This window comes from Lynx rufus, unplaced genomic scaffold, assembly GCF_022079265.1.
Source record: "Lynx rufus isolate CCGP_SWC_20201006 ecotype Redwood Valley unplaced genomic scaffold, mLynRuf1.p SCAF_2, whole genome shotgun sequence".
Lineage (NCBI taxonomy): Eukaryota > Metazoa > Chordata > Mammalia > Carnivora > Felidae > Lynx > Lynx rufus.
This window is the reverse complement of record NW_025814834.1, coordinates 142672931-142694230: the sequence shown is the minus strand read 5'-3', so window position 1 is coordinate 142694230 and position 21300 is coordinate 142672931. Positions and strand designations below refer to the sequence as shown.

The window sequence follows — 21300 nt, the reverse complement described above, 5'->3', positions numbered from 1 at the left end:
AGGTGCAGTGGGTTAGACCACAAGGAGTGGTTTTAGAAGTGCTCAAGGGTCAGGTGGGCAACAGCTGGAACTGGGGCCTCGACCCTGCCTTTAGCCAGAGCAGCTCTGTCTTAGTGTGTTTTACTTACACATCTTGGTAAATATTTCATGTGAACAAAGGTTTCCCTCCGGCAAAACCTGTTCAAAAATCCACAGCTTAGGTGAATTTTCAAATCCTTTTCCTTTGTTTATTATCTCAGGAACTACAACATCTCCATTTGTTAATAAGAAAAAGGTCTTGCTCTTCTTCTGAAAAGGATTCTTATGTGCTAGGAAGGCTTCTCCTCCTATAGTTGTTGGTTTTTTGTTTCTTTTTTTTTAATTGAAATTTAATCATAGGTCCAGCTGGTTCTCTGAACTAACCTGACTTGTACAATCCTGGCTTGTTTGTATTTTTATTGTCTTTCTAACCTTTGCTCTTGGTTCATACTGAGATTTGCTAGCTGATTATAAAACACAGTTCTGCAGTGAGGTCATCTTGGAGATTAGCTTGCTGCTGCAAGAGATCAGAGGCAGGCCCAAACTTGCTTTCTGTGAACTGAGTGGGAAGAGAAGCATGGGGCATTGGCAAAATTCATTTTAACATTTGCCGTCTAAAAAGCATTTGTTAAAAAAAATCCAAACAATTAGGATACGAACTAAAATTCAGTGCATGTGAGTATAAAGAAAAAAAAAAAGCCATTTGTTGTGTAACTAGCACATGCAGGTGAGGAGCTGGGGACAGAGGTGGGGACTAAAAAGCAAGACTCTGGTATGTCTTCTGTTACAGATCAGAAATCTTCCAAGAAATGATCCAGCTAACCCCGAACTGTGAGGTCCGTAAATGTTTGTTTCCTATTGGAAATAAAGAGAACTTGTGAGCCATTCTGACCTGTTGGTATAACCTTCAGAGATAAATTTAGTTCAGACTTGCTCTTTGTCATCTGAATCTGAATTCTTTGCTGTTTTTACATTAATGGTTAAAGCACATTACAAAGTCTGTAATAACTGTTATTTGGTGACTGACTTACTGTCACTTGTTTCTTTAAATGAAGCAAAGTTGCCAAAGCAAGCATGGATTTTTGCCTCCATGCTTTTGCACCTGCTGTCCCTCCTTCTGGACCCTCTCCTGTCCTCACATACCCTCACTTTGGTTATCTGATTCTTTAAGTGTCTGTTGAACGTGTGACATCTTTTGGCCCCTTGTCTGGGTTATGCACCCCTCTCGTGTCCTCCTAAAACATCCTGTACTAATGCTGGCTGTAGAGAGCACTTTTATCAGGTTCATGATCACGACAGTCTGTAGTACTAACTTATACATAGGATTTACTGGCTACTAATCATAAATACAGTGAATTCACCTAAACATGAATTCACTTAATCCTCTCATAGCTGGGAGGTGGGTACTGTTATCATCACCATTGTATACATGAGGAAACTAAGATACACGGAGGTTAAGTGACTTTCCCAGGGTCACATAGTTAGCATGTGGGAGAGCTGAGATTCTGATCCAGGCAATCTAGCTGCAGAGTCTGTACTCTTAAGTATGATAAGTCCGATGCCTTTCCAATGCCAGGACAGTCTTGCTCACAGCTAGCTGTATTCCAGAGTCCCGCAATTTCCTCGTACTTAGAAGGCAATAAGGCATACTTGTTGGAAGAGTGGATGAAGCATGACACTCACCTCCAGGAACTTTCCTACATGGTGGCTTGGTCACAGAGAGATCTGTGAGTCGGAGGCAGAGACTTACCTATGGCTGAGGGCCTGAGGAGGAAGGAGAGACTCGTGCTATCTGGGAGCTGGGGGCTGACGGTGGGCTCAACATTCTCCCATGGGGAACTGGGGGCTCAGCCAGACAGTGACAGTCCCTCTCTGGTTGTGTCAGGACATCCTGGAATGCATCTTGTTCTGAATCTTGTACTAGTCACCCAGATGACCTTAATTTAAGAGAAATATTATACGTTTGATTTGCATAAGTCTATTAAAAACAAAAGCAAAATTCTCAGTGCCGAAGAGTGAAGAAATTAAACTTGCAGAACCATCTGAACAGTAGTTTCCAAAGAGCAAAGAAAGAACAACTTAAAAAAAGAAAAAAAGGATTTTGAGTCCAAAGAGCTTGTGTGGAGGAAGCTGTCATGAGCCGCCCCACCTTGCAATGCCTGAGGTCCATGGAGGGAAAGGAATGTCAGCAGAGTTTGGCTGAGGAGACCCACTTGGGAAGACACATGCCCTCCTGGCAGGTCTTCCATCCTGAGTGCCCGGGGAAAGGCATTTATAAGAGCTGCTAAAGTTAATAGGTGTTTTGACAGCGCTCAAGTAGCCTTTTATACATGCTCAGGTAGCCTTTAATTTCCAGATTAGATACGTTACAGGAGGGAAGTGAGAACATTTGCTGTAGAAAAGTCTGATCTGGGTCTTGCCCCTGCTTCTTGCACATGTAGGACTTCTTCCCAGCACGTGGGGTCCTTGCCTCTTCCCCTTCCTCGGGACCCTGCAAATCCTTCCCCTTTTCCAAACCTTCCCAGATAAATCCACTGCTTACTAATTTCCTAATTTTTGGAAATACTACATCATTTGCAATTTGTAGTGAAATGGTAAAGGCAGTATTATATGATACCCTCCCACATCAAGTTGTGGGGTTTAAGATAATTTCTGCCAATTTCTTGAGCATGCCACTCAATCCCTCGGAGCCATCATACTAATAACAGTTCCCCGGTATGGGGTTATGAGGATTAACTAAGGAGATACATGGAAAGTGGTTGGCACACTGCCAGGCATAGACCATGCCCTCATGGGCCAATTTTGTTTATCAGGGCCCCAGAAGCTTCTCTTTGCCTCTGGATCCTTTCTGGTCCTGGTGGTATTCCAGAAGTGACTCTGGGGTTCGAGGTGGTCTTGTCAACCACCACATTCAGCAGACACAGACACAGGGAAGTTGGGTAGGGACTGAAGCTACTAATCTAGTGTCCATGTCCCTTGGAATGAGGAGGATCCCTTCTGGGCTACAGAATAGAATGTGCTATAGCAGCTTAATCCCTGGTTTATTTATTAACCAAGTCAAGGAGAGTTTGGCTGAGGATGTCTTTTTTCTCTCTACTCCATGCCCCATCTTGATCCTTTGGTTTCATTTAAATAAAGAAACTGAGACCAACCCAAACAGCAAAAAAAGATTTATTGGCCCAGAGCTGGCAGAGACAGCTCTTTGTTCAGGGGCCACTCGTTATCATGCATTCCCAAGGTGTTTCTAACTTCCTGGTTCTTACTCCCTCACAGGGATTTTTCATGAGATTCAAAAGTAAGTATTCTAAAGGTTCCCCTAGGAACAAAAGCTCACTGGGGGAGAGGCATCCCAGGCTCAAAGTCAGTAACTTGGAATTGGGCCGCCTGATCTCAGGGCTGTACTGCTAGGACAGAAAGAAACCGCAGATCCGAGCTGCGGGGATTCCTGGGTCTGCTGCTGTGGTCAGGAGTGGGACAGTCTTTGCCTGGAGATTTTCATTTTCACAACTCTGAGTTCTCCGTTGTTTAATCAAAAGTAGCTGAAACTATGGGGCGGTAAGTGAGGTGGCATGACAAGACCTGAATTCTGGGCTGTGGGATCAGGATTTGGTTCTGACCATGATTAATGGGGAAATTATTTTAAAAACATAAGCCCCATTGCTCTGTGCCAGACATTTCCAGGCTGTTAACAGTTGCTAGCATTTGCTAAGCACTTAGCGCTAAAAAGGCCCTGTGCTGGATGTTTGTCAGGTGTTTCATTTAATCCTCATAACAACCCTTCAAGGGAGGCCTCCAGTATGAGCATTATATCCCCACTCTACAGATTTGAAACAGACGCAGAGAGGCTGGTAACTGGTCCAAAGTGAAATAATTAGAAAGTGGCAGAATTGGGACTTGAACTCACATGTGATCAATATCCAAGCTAGTGTGCATTTGGTAGAATTCAGGAAAAATAGCAGCAAATTCTCTCCTTTTCCCCCAGTTCAGTGAAATCGGTGGGAATAGATGTGCTCCCCTCTTCCTTATAATGTGGTCCACAGTCTCCCAACCCTAGTGCCTTGGACAGGGGGCGTGGATTTACCTTCAGCATTGTCTCAAGGAGGGAGGCTCAGGCTGGTGACATAGCCCAGCACCATGGGTCTGGTAATTACCCGGTCTGGGTAGAAATAAGGTCCAAGTACAACTTGTACTGTGGGGAATGTGGTGTGAGGAGGTGTCCTTCCTGTCCTTCCTCTTAAAGGAAAGGTGCCAGTTCAGTCTAGATTTGTTTGTTTGTCAAAAGCACCAACTGCAAGGCCTTGGTGGGAATTTTGCCCTGTAACCCAGACTGTAAATGCCCACTGTAGGGGGGTTTGTTTTAGGGAGGAGGATTTGAGTTGGGCCATATCCAGGGCTGAGGTCAAGGTTGAGTGGGGCCCAACTGATGTGCTTTTCAGATTGTTCAGCTTCTCTCCTGCCTCTCCTCCCAGGATTTTAGCGAGGACCTGACCCAGCCCTTTACTTCCTAGGCCTGGGACAGACAGGCCAGAGAAGTGAAGGGATCTGCCCAAAGTCACAGTGCTTTGGGGTGGCGTCAGAGCCGGAACTCCAGTCCCTTGGTATGCCTTTCTCTGCCCTGCCGGGCTCTTTGTTCCTGGTAAATTGACACAGTGAGAACTTCGTGAGGAAAGTCTATATGCCATTACTTCTGTTGGTATGTAACTCTCTTTTTGTGTTGAAGTTTCTCTTCCAGGAAGAGACACTTTAGTAAGGGCAGTTAACTGTTGGGGTTTTCCCACCATCTTTCCCTCAGGAACTCTGAGGAGGTCATGGTGAGCCAGCAAGAACACAGTGGTGCCTGACCTGAAGGTGCCTGACGGGCTAGGCCAGGCCAGCAAGTTACTCATTCAGCAAATGTTTATGGAGCCTAGGGCCCAAACTGGAGGTCACTGTGGTAATACTATCACCCTGGCCAGGACAACAGCTACCAGGCGGGTGGGAGCCATGGGCATGTAATCAGGCAACCATTCTACAGAGTGGTAATGTTTCGGAGATGACCCAGGCTGTTCCAGGAGCAGAGCTGATGGTTTCTCACTCAGTGGGGGACCCTGGCAGGACTCTGAGGTAATAGTGCAACTGGGGATAGAAGAAGGAATGAAGGGGCAGGCAAGGGGTTCCAGGTGAGAGAGGTGACAGTCTGGGGACAGCACGTAGTTTATTGCCTGGAGCAAGAGCTGGAAGAGGGGAGAGATAGGCTGGAGAGGAAGTCAGGGGCCAGGCCTTGTGAATCTTGATGAAGACGTTGGACATTTTCCCGAGAGCAGCAGGGTGTGAGACCTCGATTCCATCTCTTGCTTGCAGCTTAAGTGGGTGTGAGAGAAGCCCTTTGAGCCCACAAAAGAAGGCGTTTTTTCAAAAGAGAAAAAGGGGCAGAAAAAGTCCTGGCCTCTATGCCAGGGATTATAACTAACTCTGGCACTCCATGCTGGCCACCAAACCAGCTTTTGCCCTTGGACATGGTTCAGTTCCAGACCTGGGGCTAGGGAATCTCTCATGCATCTTACCCCTCCGTGCTTTCTTCCCTGCCACAGGCTGCAATGTACACTTGATGACGTGATTGTGGGCTCGTGCTGTCTGTCACCAGCACACTTTCAATCTCTGAAAGCCAAATGCTACATCTGGTGCCTTTTTGTTTGTTTGTTTGTTTTTCTAAATGGGACTGTCTTCTTGTATGTTACTGTTATGAAAGTAATATATGTTCCTTACAACAAAAAATTAAACATCACAGAAGTGTATACAACCAAAAGTGAAATTTCCTGCCTCCTTTTATAATCCCACTTCCCTAAGAAAATCATCCTTCCAGACAAAGGAACGCATATACATGTATGCCTAGACATTTTCTATTGCAGGATCCCACGTAAAAACAGGCTCCCTGGTCCCTTAAAACGTCCTTCAGTTCTTTTTGGAAGTCCCCAGAAGGGTGTCTCCCCTGTGTCCATAACCCTGTTGGTTGTCCCTCCACATAGCAACTTCTGTGTCCCCTCTCCCATGCTTCTAGTGTATCTGCTGCTCACAGAAGCTTGAAGAAACTCACAGAAGCCAAACACCAAAGTCCAGGTCACGGGTGCCATGTCTTCAAAGCTTCCTGTCCTTGGCTGGCAGAGTTGAGACAGTGAGTTTCATCTGTTCACCATGTACTGACCACCCTTTGTCATCGGGGGCCCAAGGCTGCTCTGCTTAGACCCTGAGACTCGACGCATCTCTTCTGAATGGTCCCATCAATTTCTGCTGCTAGGAGCCTAAAATTCAGTCTGGGAATCAAGTGGGAGGGGAGATGCTCTTCTTGTTTTATTGCTCCTTTCCCTTTTTTTTTGGCCCTGTCCACCCTCACAAAGAAAAATCTCTTCCTTCTTGTCCTTTGTCTTCAAAGGGTTTGCATTAATTTGTAGAAGCTCTTTATATGTTAACAGTATCATGTGTTATTTACCTGTACATATTATCACTTTTAATCTAAACTGAAAATATTTCTATCAGTTTAGCTTTGACATTGTTAATCTTGTCCTTTGTCCTTAAGAGATTCAAAGTTTATTTAGTCTAATCTACGTAATTTTTCGTTTATTGCCTCTATGTTAAGGACTCTTCCACTGCAAGACTACAATAATATTCTTTTCTAGTAATGTAGGAGTAGTATATTTAAGTTAAACACTTGAACCTGTCTGGAATTTGTTCTTGTGAATGTTGTGTGGTAAGTGGAGTTTCTTTAAAATTCCCCAAATGTTGGCTGTAGAAGCTAAAAGCTAAGAGAAGAGATAGACCAAGAGACTCAGCTGGCTCTTGGATGCTCTATGTGGGAGAAACTTGTTTGCTGAAAACATAGAGGATTGTGCTCTTGGCCACTTTGCAGTTCCATCTGTTTCCTGCTGAGAATGACTCTCAAACTTTGTGTCTTTAGAGCCAGACTTTTCCAGGTGATGTTAGTCCAGGCTTCAGAAGTTTGGATGAATTCAGGGCTGTGTTTTGTTGCATATGAGGTAAGCTGAAGAATCACTGTAGATAAACTGAGGACTGACTTTCAGAGGAGGCCAGGGCTATCCTGTCCACAACATCCAAACCTACCCTGGTGGGGTGGGCAAGTAACCACAAGTTCTGAGCTGCCCTGAGACCCTAAGATCCTCAATGACTCTTGGCTAACTTCATCAACGTTGGTAACTCTCTGCACCTGGCACTTGTTGGGACCTCAAAAATATTCATTTGTTGGATTATCAGGGAGCCATTAGGAAGAAAGTATGGATGCCAAAGAAGATGATGGCCAAAATAGGAGAACTTTCACAGCAGTTCGGTATAGGGGAGATGACATCCCTCCATCATATATTCAGCAAATATTAGTTGAGTGCCTACTATGTGCCAGACACTTTCCTAGGAGCATAAGTGTGTCGTTTTTTATCAAAAACCAATTCTCCAATACCAACTGGGTGTCCAGCAATTCAACTCAATTATCACACTAACTGTTGGAAGTTAGCAGAGACCCCAGAGGTTAAGAGCACAGTCCCATAAGACTGCCCCACTTTAGATGCCAAGTACAAATGGGGTCCCCAGGGTACCAGTATTTCTACCCAGCTGACTACAAAACTGGGGCTTCCCATGATCCTCTTACCCCCTCAGTTTTGATAATTTGCTAGAACAATACTCAGAAGTCAGGAACACATACTTACGATCACATTTTATTGTAAAGAATATAAATGGACCTGGGGCACATGGGTGGCTCAGTTGGTTAAGCATCCAACTTCAGCTCAGGTCATGATCTCATGGTTTGTGGTTTCGAGCCCCACATCGGGTTCTCTGCTGTCAGCTCAGAGCCTGGAGCCTGCTTCGGATTCTGTGTCTCCCTCTCTCTCTGCCCCTCCCCTGCTTACAGTCTATCTCTCTCTTTCTCAAAAATAAATAAACATTAAAAAAAGTTTTAAAGAATATAAATGGAACAGATGAAGAGGTACATAAGACGAGGTCCAGAAAGGTCTCCAGTGCAGGAGTTTTTGTCCTGGTGGAGTAGTGGTACCCAACGCTTCCAGTATGTGATTATGGTTATCAAATTTGAAGCTCCCAAACCCTGTTGTTTACAATTTTTATATGGAGTTTCTTTATATAGGCATGGCTGAAGCAATCATTGGCAATTGGTGATTGAACTCAACTTTCAGCCCTTCCCCCTCCCACCCCCAGATCTAATCACATGGTTGCTTCCTCTGAAGCTATGTAGGGGGCCCACTACTAGTCACCTCATTAGCATAGATTTAGCCAAGGTCAGAAAGAAGTATGCTATGAATAAAAATACCTTCATCAGGGGCGCCTGGGTGGCGCAGTCGGTTGGGCGTCCGACTTCAGCCAGGTCACGATCTCGCGGTCCGTGAGTTCGAGCCCCGCGTCAGGCTCTGGGCTGATGGCTCGGAGCCTGGAGCCTGTTTCCGATTCTGTGTCTCCCTCTCTCTCTGCCCCTCCCCCATTCATGCTCTGTCTCTCTCTGTCCCAAAAATAAATAAAAAAACGTTGAAAAAAAAAATTAAAAAAAAAAAAACCTTCATCATCATAAGGAAGAATAAAATTGTATGAAATGAAATTAAATGAGATAACCATGAAACCATTGAAGAGATAACCATTAAATGAAATAGAATAAGGTACTGTCATTGATTAAGTCATCCAGGAGACATTGAGGATCTTAGGGTCTCAGAGCTGCTCAGAACTCATGGTTACTTGCCCACCTCACCAGGGTAGGGATGACATTGCAGGCAGGAGAGTCCTGGACCCCTCTGAAACTCAGTCTCCATGGTCTACAGTGATTCTTCAGCTTGCCCCTATATGCAACAAACACAGCCCTGAACACCTCCCTCCAAACCCATGGGAGCTAAGAGAGACAGGCTTAGGTTCAAATCTTAGCTGTGTCTCTCATTAGTTCTATAGCTTGGTAGATAATTCAATCTCCCAGTTTGGGTGGCCTTATCTTAAAAGCAGGGGTAAAAATAACTACTTCGCAGGGTTATTTTGAAAGCTTCTAGCTCATAATGAGAACTTGACAAATGTTAGTGTTCCTCATTCCTATTATGTCTCTTCAGCCTACTCTGTTTGCTATGGGTGGGGGGTAGTTAAGGAGTCACAGCCTTTGTCACACAATTATTACAGCTTGAGGCATTTAGGGTTTATTTGAAAATGGGAAGGACTCTGCCCAACCTGTCTGATATCCAGTCTCTGAGAGGAAACAGCCAGGGGCACATAAAGCCTTTTGTATGGCTGTTAAGATGAAGGGCAGCACAGCTGTTTGTGTGCACGTTTCAGGAGTAAATATTAATCTACTGAAACTCACTTTTGTCATTGGGTGTCTGAAAACCTGTCCTGTGCTTCTGAGTAGTGTCCCTGAGCTGAAGGCATTTGGGAAGGGTAGAAGTGTGGCAGTGGACCCCCCTAACCTTTGGTTCTGGCCTTATTGGCACTGGTTTAAATATGCTAGGGGACACCCTAGACCAGTAGGACACATATGACCAATATGTAGAGTTTTTCGTTGTAATTTTTGTTTACACCAGCTGGAAATTCTTGACTATAAGATCGAGAAACAATTGTGTCTTCTGGATAAAAGGAGCAAACCTAGGTATCATAGGTGTGAGGTGATAGAAAGTGTAGCAGAAGGAATATGAAAATTGGGGCAGACAGATCTGGGTGAGTCCCAACTCTGCGACTTACCAGTTATATGATCTTGAGTCTCTCCCTGAGCTCCAGGTTAATCCTCTTAGTAAAAGTTGGGATAATAATATCTAGAATTAAATGACATAGAATGAATATCGTGTATGTGAAAGTATCTTACGTATATGTCCTTATTTTTGACAAAATAGTTATAAGATGACAAGAACATATCATTTTGAAGACTACTTAAAGGTTTATTTTAATTAAAATAAACCAATTCCTGAATCCTAAATCTTAAAGTTCTCTCAAGATTTCAGATATCTTTATTCCATATCACAATGGGTGGTGACAGTGCCCACCAGTTAGGTGAATTACAAACTCACCAGGTATCATGGACAGCAAAGAGACCATCATCATTGGATTGTCCTGACCTCTTGGCCTCTGTACCAAGACATAGTGTACTTGATTGGGTCTTACTAGGGCCAACCACTCGACTCCTCATATTAATGAACTGTAATGACATTATTACTTTAGTTCTTTAGAGTAGAATAGTATCTTTGATAGCCATTTCTTCAAGCTTGAATCATGGTATTGAAAGCTGATTACAAATGCTTGACTCTCTATAAACTCACTGTTAATGATAAATATTTTGTATGTTTATTTATTTGAGAGAGAGAAAGAGAAATTGTGCATGAAGGGGAGGGACAGAGAGAGAGGAGAGAGAGAATCTCGAGCAGACTCTACACTGTCAGCAGCAGAGCCTGATGTGGGGCTCGATCTCATGAACTGTGAGATCATGACCTGAGCCCAAATCAAGAGTCAGACGCTCAACCAACTGAGCCACCCAGGTGCCCCATGATAAAGATTTTTGATACCTATATTGAAACTTATCTTTTGATTAATTATATGAGGTTGATGTTTCTTAGATTTTTTAGGTATTGATGACACACTCACAAGTGTCATTAGATCACATACAAATGATTTTTTAAATGTTTATGGCCTGGAAACTGACAGACAAGTTGACACAGAAAAGCCAAAATATTTGAGTTAGGTACCTTGTAGCTGCTTTAAATGGAATCATCTCCTACTGGCTGTTTAAAGCAGTTGAAAGTGATTATTTTTCCATTTTCTTCTCTAGATCCTCAGTGGTGTTCCACCAGAGTGTCAATGAGGCTTAGTCACAGCAAATGCCAGTCAGGATTCATCCAGTGGTGGGGCAATCCTGCTAAGTGTAAGCCAAAAAAAGAAAAATCTAGAGAGTGTTCAAGAAACACATGTCTTGGTCTAGAAGCTGGTGACTGGGTGGCTGCAGGGCTGAGCTCTTAGCATGTTGGCTCAGTGGCTGAACACGGGCCCAGACAGAGGCCTCATGGTTGTTTCAGGCATGCTCGTTTGAGTGGCCACTCATTGGCGCAGGGAATCAGAAAAAAGAAGCCTGAAGCATATGGTTCTTGCCCTCTGAGATGGCAGAATATGAAATGAAATGTTACAGACGATGGCATCGTGCAATCCTGGGGGAGACACAGCTTTGCCGTGGAAGAGGCACGGAAGATGCGACCAGGGCTGGGCTCTGAGGGTTCATCCTGGGATGCACGTGGGTGGTGAGCACCAGGGTAATGTGAACATTACCTAACCTTCCATGCTGTCAGTCAGTGTCAGTCGGCTTGGATTTTTTACCAGGCTCAGAATCACCAGATAATGAGAAGGCATTTTTCTGCAGAAATCCTGCTCAGTTGATTAGGCAGCTCCAAGGGGGTGAGTGGGCAGGCTCTTGGTTGGAATGTCATTGTCATATTTATCAATGCATTAATCACCACTGGCTGTAGGAAACTGGGCTACAAGCAGGGTGAGTTCCATTCTCTGAAATGATAGACTTGGCATTTCAGGTAAGTAGCTGACATGGCCTGCACCCAAATTCCCCCTGGGCTTTTGTTAACCAAACGAGCACAGGTTCTGTCCTGTCCAGAGCTCCTGTGGCCCTGACTAGAATGGACGTGGATCTACCCCAGGCTCCAGCCCCCAGCACAGCCTGTATTCTCTAGAATCCAGAGGTCCATCAGTGGACCTAGGGCCCCAAAGCTTTTGTATTTTTGCAGCAAGCACTGGTTGCCCTGGGTTTGGGGCTACAAATGTCACAAGGAAAACAGTCCAGGAGTACTCAGGCATGACCCTCCCAGTGGCCTCTTTTCTCAGGAGTCTGTCTCTTTCAGAGCCTACTCTGAGCTCTACACCCCATGGGTAGCAGAAGGTTACTGGGGGATTATCAAAGGATTAGGGAGCTTTGCTGAGTGAGCATGGATGGGGTACTTTCTGCCAGAGTGACTTTTCTGAAACAGATCTGATCACACCACCCCTCTATGGCTCTACATCTCCTACAGCTGTATTTAGACAAGTGTTGTCCAATCATCCTCTTCAACAAACTCATCCAGCAAAGGGAGTGCTTATAAAAATGCAGATTCCTGGGTCCACTCCCTGACCTGCTAAATCTGAATTTCTGTGTGCAGCATTCGGGAACCACAGTTAGAACAAACTCCCCCATGGATATCTCCTGTTACAGGATAAAATCCAAACTGCAGAGCCTGGAGTACAAGACCCACCAGGATGCGGATCTGTCTCTATCTTCTCTCCCCCTGGAAGCACCTACTCGCCCTGTACTCCCAGCTTCTAGCCAGACTGATGCACTGCACAGAGTTAGGGTCTCTCACCCCCTCCCCACCGTTGCTCCCACTGCTTAGAACATGCTCCCTCCCATTCCCCTGCCTCCTTCCCTTTGTTTTCTTTTCTCCTTTTAATAATGTACTCAGCCATGTCTCCTTTGGGTTAAGCATGCTTCTTCCACTTACCTCTTAGCGGTGCTTATGCCGACTCATAATCATTTGGGTACTCATATTTCTCCCCATTGGACTATGAGTTCCACAGGAATGGGGGCCATGTCTTGTCCCTGGTTTCCCAGTGTGTACTATGCTTCCTGGCCCTTAGTACAGGCTCCGAAACAGTTGCAAATCAATCAAGTTCTCAAGTTAGAGGCACCAGAGACTTGGGTCTACTGGGTTTAGTACATCTTCTTAACAGAACTCCAATGGCAGCAGTGGTATTTATTTTAAATTCTCTTAAGGACAACAAAGGGATTAATACAGAAGCAGCTCAGGCAGTAAGATTAACCATGCACACTTTAGTAGCCATGATTAGGCATACTATACGCAACAAAGTACAAATGGAAGTACAATCACAAGTCCCACTGTTGTCCTGTCCAAACTATGCAAAACCATGCTCAACAGGCCCGTGGTAGGACTGGTAGGCCACTGGGGTCGTTGGTTGGGGGTAGGCTATAGTGGGGGGTCAGGGAACCCAGAAGCTGAAACTAAGATAGAGGTCCTACCCCAGGACTTTCAAGGAGAAAGGAGTGACAGTCTGGGTCAGCCTTGGCGGGCACACCAAGGGTTGGCGCTCCTAAGATCAAGTAGCGTTGCCAAGTCCTGAAGGCAGCAACTGTGGAAGGGGCCACAAACACCACCATCAGCAAGAGTCTGGAACCAGACAAAAACTGGGCCAAGAACTATGAAGAGTTTGGAAAAGGTAGAGCTAGCACTACCTTCCATGAGCTCCAGGGACAGCGTGGCAAGCCCATGTGGTGAGGTTTTACGATGAAGGCCTTGTTTTGGGCCGTCCACTGAAGACTAGCTGTGGGCCCTGTGTGTGTTTGTGGGAACATGACACCTGCGGGAGGGTGGGCATCTGGGCCTGGTGTCGAGAAACCAACCCCTTGATGACAATCTTAACCTCCCCCCTCCCCTTTTAAATAAGCAACGAAATTTTATTTCTCACGGTTTTGGAGGCTGGAAGTTTAAGAGCAGGGTGCCAGCATGGTGGAGTTCTGATGAGGTCCCTCTTCTGGGTTGCAGACTGCTGACTTCCCTTGTGTCCCCACATGGCTGAAAGCAGAGAGAGGAAGCAAGCCTTCTCCCTTCTTGGACTCTGCTCCAGACCATGGCTTTTGTGGTTTTGAAAGAGGCCACCATCCCTCTTTCTGCTCTGGCCAACCATAACTCTTCTTTATCTGTCGCCCACATGAAGGCAGATCACGGAGTAGGAGGCCTATGTGTTTTCACGTTTAGAACATTCTCAACACTCCTAAAGCCGCGAGACGCAGGCTCTGGAACTTCCACTGCCGGCTTTACCTCGGCCTGCCTTTTGCAACCGCAGCCTGACAGGAGGCTCTTGTCCAGCCTCTCCTCACTCGTGGAGTCTGTTCCCAGAGCCCCAGGGCATGTCACGGCTCTGGAGTGTTTAGTCCAAGTGTCTCACCACCTCTGCTGCTTTAGCTTTCTTAAATCCTTTCGCCTCTTCTAGTTTGGCCTGATATCTGCCATTCTTCTCACCTCATCACAGAACCTCATGAAACAATGTTTGTTCATCGGATTTCCCATGGAATGATGCTGTTGGGGAGTGTCGTGAGGAAATACTGTCCCTGTGTCCCCCAAAGTCCGTTCCAGCCTGATGCTCCCTGCTCAGTTCTGTGCACGACCTCAGCTACCCGGTCTCTCTGCACACAGTTACGGCACTGTTTCAGATCTCTTCTCCACCTATCCTCCTGCCCAATCCCTAGCTTTGCGTCTCATTAGTGTTTTAAGAACTGCAAAACCTATCCCCTTCCTCTCTTCTTTCCTTCCTTTCAGCTCTTTGTTGGTAATTATAGAAATACTATGCTTTCTGAGAAGAGGGTCTGGCAAGCACATACATGCAGTTTTGGCCTTTGCTTGATACCCATCTGTTTCTCTGCTTTTTTTTTCTTTAAATTTTTTTTTTAAATTTTTATTTATTTTTGAGAGAGAGAGAGAGAGAGAGAGAGAGAGAGAGAGAGAGAGAGCAGGTGAGGGACAGAGAGAGAGGGAGACACAGAATCCAAAGCATGCTCCAGGCTCTTAGCTGTTAGCACAGAGCATGATGCGGGGTTGAAACCCATGAACCTGCAAGATCATGACCTGAGCCGAAGCCAAATGCTTAACTGACTGAACCACCCAGGCGCCTCTCTCTGCTCTTCTTTTTAATTAAAAGACTGGAAGGTGTGAGCGTTGGCTGAAGACCGATGGGGCCATTAAGACTTGAGCCTAATTCTGGCTCCGACATGGAGTCTCCCTCTGGCCTTGGGCAAGTTCCTTAAATCTTTTTATTGTCTCTAATGAAGAGTCCAGGCTGTTTCTCAGAGACAGGCTGAAAATTGTTGAAAATGCTAATTATTGAAAATATCTTCATAGCTACATCCTTTGGCAAATTCCACACTCCTTTTTGCAAGGTCCAGGGTCAGATACCCTAGTTTCCTTCTGCCTTAGCGCCTTCAGATAGCTGGCCTATTTTTTTTTTTTTTTATAGAACATCAAAAATAGGCATTCATTATTTGGAGTTATTAAAAATAAAAACACACTCCTGAGCAAATGGGGTAGAATGTAGTTATCAAAGCCAAGGTCTGTTGCTAATAAAAGTGTGTGTGTGTGTGTATGTGCGCGCGCGCGTGCACCCCTGCTGTGGGCCATGTCTATGTAACAACTGATCTTTGATCCCTGAGTGTTATCTGATGAGTAGCCAGTTGGAATTGGGATTCACATGGCTTGGGAGCTGCTAGTAGCCTTGCTCGGAACCGGACAATTTTATGGAGATTCAATCCTGCTTGATAAACACTCTCTCTCCCTGGTCTATCCAACACCAGCCCAGCTGGTTTTTGGGTCCAGTGATGTTGCTTACTGCGTCTTCCTAGAGAAAGAGTTCCCAATGATTAGTGTGGAGCCGGCTGCTGAGCTGGCAGCTGGCCCCAGGCTTGCAGGAAGTATTCTGGGTTCTCCTGAGGACATTTGTACATCTAAGCAGGGGTTTCCAGGCTTGCTCTGTTGAGAAGCTTTAACACCCTACGCAGCTGCCTGAGTTTCTTCGGAGGGAGTGTGTATGCTTCCCCACGTGGGATGGGGAGCCCAGTTTACTTCCCTTCAAGGCAAGCTCTTTGTTAGCTGACCCAGGGCCCGTTGTTGCCAGTGCACAGGGCCTAGGGGCCTGTTACAGCATTGGCTTCTTGGCTTCAGTCTAGAATGGCTCGTTTTTGGTTGTTGGGTGAGTCAAAAATGATATTTCTATCACATCACTTAAGTCAACCAATCTAGGCTGCTGTAAGCAAGATGCAAACGATTTTGGGCCACCTCATAGTCTAGGAGGTGTGTGCTGCATTGTTGGGCAGCTCTGCCCCCTCCCAGCCCCTGCTCCCCACCCCTCCTCCCTACTCAGGAACCCATAGTCCTTCTATCTTGTAGCTCTGCCATCCCAAGTCCTTGAGGTCATTTCCATGGTTGAAGCTGGGTTACCACAAAACCAAGTCCAGATATTAGATTGGAGAAGAGAGCAGGGAAGTGCACTCTGGTTCCAATGGTGCACATTATCACTTCCACTTCATTCTGCCAGAGTGAACTCAGTGACAACACTACCCCTTGCTACAATTGTAAGGAACACAGTCCCTACCTGGGCAATCACACACCGAGCCATTACTCTGTTATTGTGGAAGAAGAAGACAGACACTATATTGCATTGTAATAAATCTTAGCCATGACTACAACTATATGCAAGTCCTCCTAGCCAGTCTCTGAACGTAGGGGTGGCCTTGGGGACAACCATCATATGCTCCCATCAGTAGTGATAGTTCCCACAACCCCGTGACTTTGCCCCAGGTTTGATAGCTTTTATGGACTGAATGTTTGTACCCCCTGAAATTCATGTATTGAAATCTAGTCTCCAATGTGATGGTATTAGGAGGTGGAGGTCTTTAGGAAGTAATTAGGTCATGAGGGTAGAGCCCTTATCCATGGGCTGAGTGCCTTTATAAGAGGCTAGAAAGCTAGATTGCTCTCCTTCTGCATGTGAGGATACAACAAAAATCAGCAATGTGCAACCCAGAAAAGGGCTCTCACCAGAGCCTGACCATGTTGGTGCCTTGACTTCCAGCCTCTAGAACTATGAGAAGTACATCTCTGTTGGTCATAAGCCACCCGGTCTATGGTACTTATAGCAGCCCAAGCTGACTTAAGACAGTATTATTTGAGTTTCCTCTTCTGTGAAGTGCCTATTTATATTCCTTGCTCATTGTTCTCTAGGGCTGTTTGTCTTATCTTTTTGAATCTTAATAGCTCTTTATATCTGGATACTAGGGGGGAGGAGAATGATTAAAAACAGGGAGATAAGAAAATGAAGGCCTTTTAGGGATTTGGTTTGGCTGGATTATACATATATAATGGGGACTGACAAGGATTAAAACTGGAAGGGTAAATTGGGGACAAATGAAAGGCTATTAATGCCAAGTTGAGGGTTTTGTACCTTATTCTGAGATTTATGAGAATCACTGGAAACTTGAGTAGGTGCATGATCTTTTTGGGAAGACTTCTCTATTCCCTCCTACTTCCTGCTTGTCGGGATTGAGTGGGCTTCCTCTGGGCTCCTATAGGTCATTCATTTATATTCTCTCTCTCTCTCTCCTTCTCTTTTCCTCTTCCTTCTATCTCAGTCTGTTCAGACTGCTACAATAGAATACTGTAGCCTGGGTAGCTTATAAACAGCAGAAATTTCTTTCTCACAGTTTTGGAGGCTAGAAGTCTAAGATCAAGATGCTGGAAGATTGGGCATCTGATGAAGATCCACTTCCTGACTCACAGATGGCTGTTTTTTCCCTGTAACTGTGTATGACAGAATGGCTGGGGAGCTCTCTAGGATGGGACTAATCCCATTCACAAGGGTTCTACCTTCATGACCTAAGGACCCCCTAAAGGCCCCACCACCTCCAAGTACCAGCACATTGGGGGTTACATTTCACCATATGAATTTTGAGGGGACATAAACATTTGGTCTATAGCACTCTCTTCCTACTGCATTGACCTGATCTGTTTCTGGGACAGCTTCCCCACCGGAGTGATGTTAGAGCTTTATTCTTGTTTCATCGTAATTAGCACAGTGCCTATTTCAAAACAGCTGCTCAGTAATGATTACTGAACAGAATTCAAGAGCTTAATTTTGGGAAGCAGAGTATGGTATCGATGGATGGGAGAAAAGACAGATCAGCCCAGTTAGAAGCTGGAACATCACCCAGGCAAAAAGCAGTAAAGGTAGTGGAGAAAGGGAAATGATAAAAGCAAAATAAGAGGGACAGCTGAGAATGACCTAGTGATGCTGGAAGCTGGAAGGAGGAGGAGGAGATCAAGGAGGAGGGTGACTCTGAGATGTTGAGCCTTAGGGGGACAAGAGTTCAGAATCTCAGAGATGGATGATAACTAAAAATTTTAAAAACGTACAAAGTTGCTTATAATGGCTTAGCGTTCTATAAATTTCAAGGCTTATGTCTTTATAGTGGTAAATACCACTGGTTACTCCAAAAAAGGGAAACTCTGTCCAAATAGAGGACTAAAAATAAATGCAGACTTCCTAGTTCTTCCCTGACATTTTTGCCCAAGAGCCCATATTTAAACATTAATCAATCTACTGACTGTGCTACTTTGTTTCTATAGAGCTTCTTGGTTAGCTGAGGGAAGGAACATGGATATTTGGAGCTGGGCCCTTAGACGCTGCTTTAGGCCAAGAATTGATGCTTAAGCCCATAAGATATCCTGTTGTATGAGACCTGGTGGATGTGAAGCAGGCAAAAAGCCAAGCTCGGTGACACCTTCCTTTAGGCTGGTTGCTGTCGGTTGTTATTGATAAGGATCATCTTCTGTTTTGGAGCCATCAATCAAGATTGGAGATCTAAAATGATAGCTTCTGAGCTTGAAAATCATCCTCATTCTCCATCCTAAGAATTATCCTTGCTCATTTGGAGTGAAAGTCCCCACTGTATAATGGGAAAGGCAACAAGTGGTTTGGGAGTCCCTAAAAGGCACCCGGAGCGGCTTTTGCTGTCCCTCTAATACTAACTCTGCTTACTCACTGGAACAGGGTGGGCATAGTATGGCCTGTGAGCCAAATCCAGCCTCACCCATTCCATTAAATACTGTCCACAGCTGCTTCCGTGCCACAGTGGCCAAATTGAGTGTTTCAACCAGAGACTGTCTGACCTGCAAAGCTGAAAATGTTTGATATTTTTCGGAAAGTGGGCTGACCCCTGTGTGAGGATGTTAACACCATGAAGACAGAGGCTATGTCTTCTTTTCTGCTTAATTCCCAGAAAAATGAAACATTGGAATTTTTTCTGTTCCTCTTCTTCTGCCTTCAGTTTCTTTCCTCTTCTCTCTTACTCCTTTGCTTCTCTGGCAGCAGTCAGTATCGTTCAAGACCAAAGAGATTGCCAAGCTATGGTGGAAAACGAAACTAGCAGCACTGCCACACCGCGTGCCGGAATGCTGTCTGACCAGGTGCTACCCGTGCTATGCTTTGTAGATGAAATGTGCTTCCTGAAACTCACCATGACCGAAGACTATGGGATTTGGTAATAGTAAGCTGTGGTTCCTTATGAAAGTTACGAATGTACAAGATTAAGAGGATGACTAGTTTAGGCCAAGTCCCACAAGACATATACATCTGAACCTTAATATCAGGCACCTGCCCAGAAAGCTGAGTGTATCATGGTGAGCTTTGGGAAAGGCTCTGAGGAGAGTACCTTTTGGGAGTTCTCATGTAATATATGTCTCAATTCTTCAAGAATATAAATTAAGTTATGACCCAGCAATAGCACTGCTAGGAATTTACCCAAGGGATACAGGAGTACTGAGGCATAGGGGCACTTGTACCCCGATGTTTATAGCAGCACTCTCAACAATAGCCAAATTATGGAAAGAGACTAAATGTCCATCAACTGATGAATGGATAAAGAAATTGTGGTTTATATACACAATGGAGTACTATGTGGCAATGAGAAAGAATGAAATATGGCCCTTTGTAGCAATGTGGATGGAACTGGAGAGTGTGAGGCTAAGTGAAGTAAACCATACAGAGAAAGACAGATACCATATGGTTTCACTCTTATGTGGATCCTGAGAAACTTAACAGAAACCCACGGGGGAGGGGAAGAAAAAAAAAAAAGAGGTTAGAGTGGGAGAGAGCCAAAGCATAAGAGACTCTTAAAAACTGAGAACAAACTGAGGGTTGATGGGGGGTGGGGGGGGAGTGGGAGGGAGGGGAGGGTGGGTGATGGGTATTGAGGAGGGCACCTTTTGGGATGAGCACTGGGTGCTGTATGGAAACCAATTTGACAATAAATTTCATATGTTGAAAAAAAAAAAGAATATAAATTAAGCTAGCAAACTGCTCCATAATGACCTTCATGATGACAGAAGTTCCAATTCTGACTTCTTGGTTTCCACGGAGCTCCATGTTGGACTACGTTGATGCAGAGCCAGCTGCCCCATGGCTCACCTCCCTCTCCTGCTTTCCCAAGGGGCCTCACGTGCCATGTGTAGACATGAGTCTGCATGATTGAAGACCACCTTTAATCCAGGAAAGAGGCCCACGCAGGCCCTACAAGCAGACTTTAGAACATTTGGGAAGGGAATTCCAGAGTTCTGGGCCTGATGCCTCCTTGGACACAGGCGTGAAATAACTGGAGGAAGACCAGAGTGGGACCCACAGGGAAGGCTGCATGGCCAGCCAAGTAATTTAATCTTTTTGGGAAATGGTTTCCTTTTCTAATAAAATGGTGCAAAACAAAACAGTTCGTTAAGGCCTTAGTTTTTGAACACTGAGGTATTTTGTAGTTCTATAAGGCTGTTCTATGAATCTGAAACTTCTAGCACCTAAGCTTTTCTTAACTTGACAACCACCTTGGACAATATGCGGTAGCAATTCTGCCCTGTGAACATCAGGAGTCACAAGTGATTAATCTTGGGATCTGCTTGAGGCACTGAATTATCACATTGAGGAAACCAAGCCCCACATAGCTTGGGCTTAGTGGGCTAAGTCTTTCTGGTGCTTGAAACAGCTGTCCCACCAAGGTCATGCTGCCGTATTTCTAGGGATAATCTTCCTTTCTCCATAAAGTTTGCAGGACTGGTGTTACAGAACTGCATCCTTGTTGGCCCCGGGGCAAGTACCCAGGGTGTCACAGGGTATCTTTCTTCCAAGCCCAAAGCTTGTTGTCTGCCTCACTTTCCCTTTACTGTCTCTTTAGGAGGGCCATAATAGCAGGCAAAAGTAAAGTTTTCTAGGAGTTTTGTTTTGTTTTGTTTTACTCAGAGTAAAAGATTCTTTTTTGATTCTCCATTATTCCAAAATCTTCAGCTCCCCCAGAGAACTGGAACCTGAGAAGATCTGGCAACAAGTCACATTCCTGGAATATCTCCTGAGTGGTCTTTTTTTCTGAACTGACTCTCCATTTTCTCTACCTCTTCTTTGTAAATCTTATTAAATCAGATTGGGAGACCTTTTAATAGAGTAATATGTTCTCAGGATATTTGAGCCACACTTCCAACAGGAATACTCTTCAAACCCAAACGAAGCATAAACATGCCTGTTCCTCCTGGATTTTTTTTCCCCCTGCGTGTGTTTTGTAATTGGTATTTTTTTTTAAATTTTTTTTTTTTTCTCAACGTTTCTTTTTTATTTATTTTTGGGACAGAGAGAGACAGAGCATGAACGGGGGAGGGGCAGAGAGAGAGGGAGACACAGAATCGGAAACAGGCTCCA

General features: G+C 45.0%; 1 protein-coding gene across 1 annotated transcript in view; it reads right to left on the bottom strand.

The window, feature by feature from the left end:
- ABCA4 (ATP binding cassette subfamily A member 4) overlaps nt 1-21300 on the bottom strand; it is a 164309-nt gene that overhangs the window by 7803 nt on the left and 135206 nt on the right. Inside the window, exons 51-52 of the mRNA XM_047082315.1 lie at nt 13842-13909; nt 13043-13219 (exon numbers count right to left, since the gene is read on the bottom strand). Of these exons, the coding sequence (XP_046938271.1) occupies nt 13043-13219; nt 13842-13909 (245 nt within the window). The remainder of the gene's footprint in view (nt 1-13042; nt 13220-13841; nt 13910-21300) is intronic.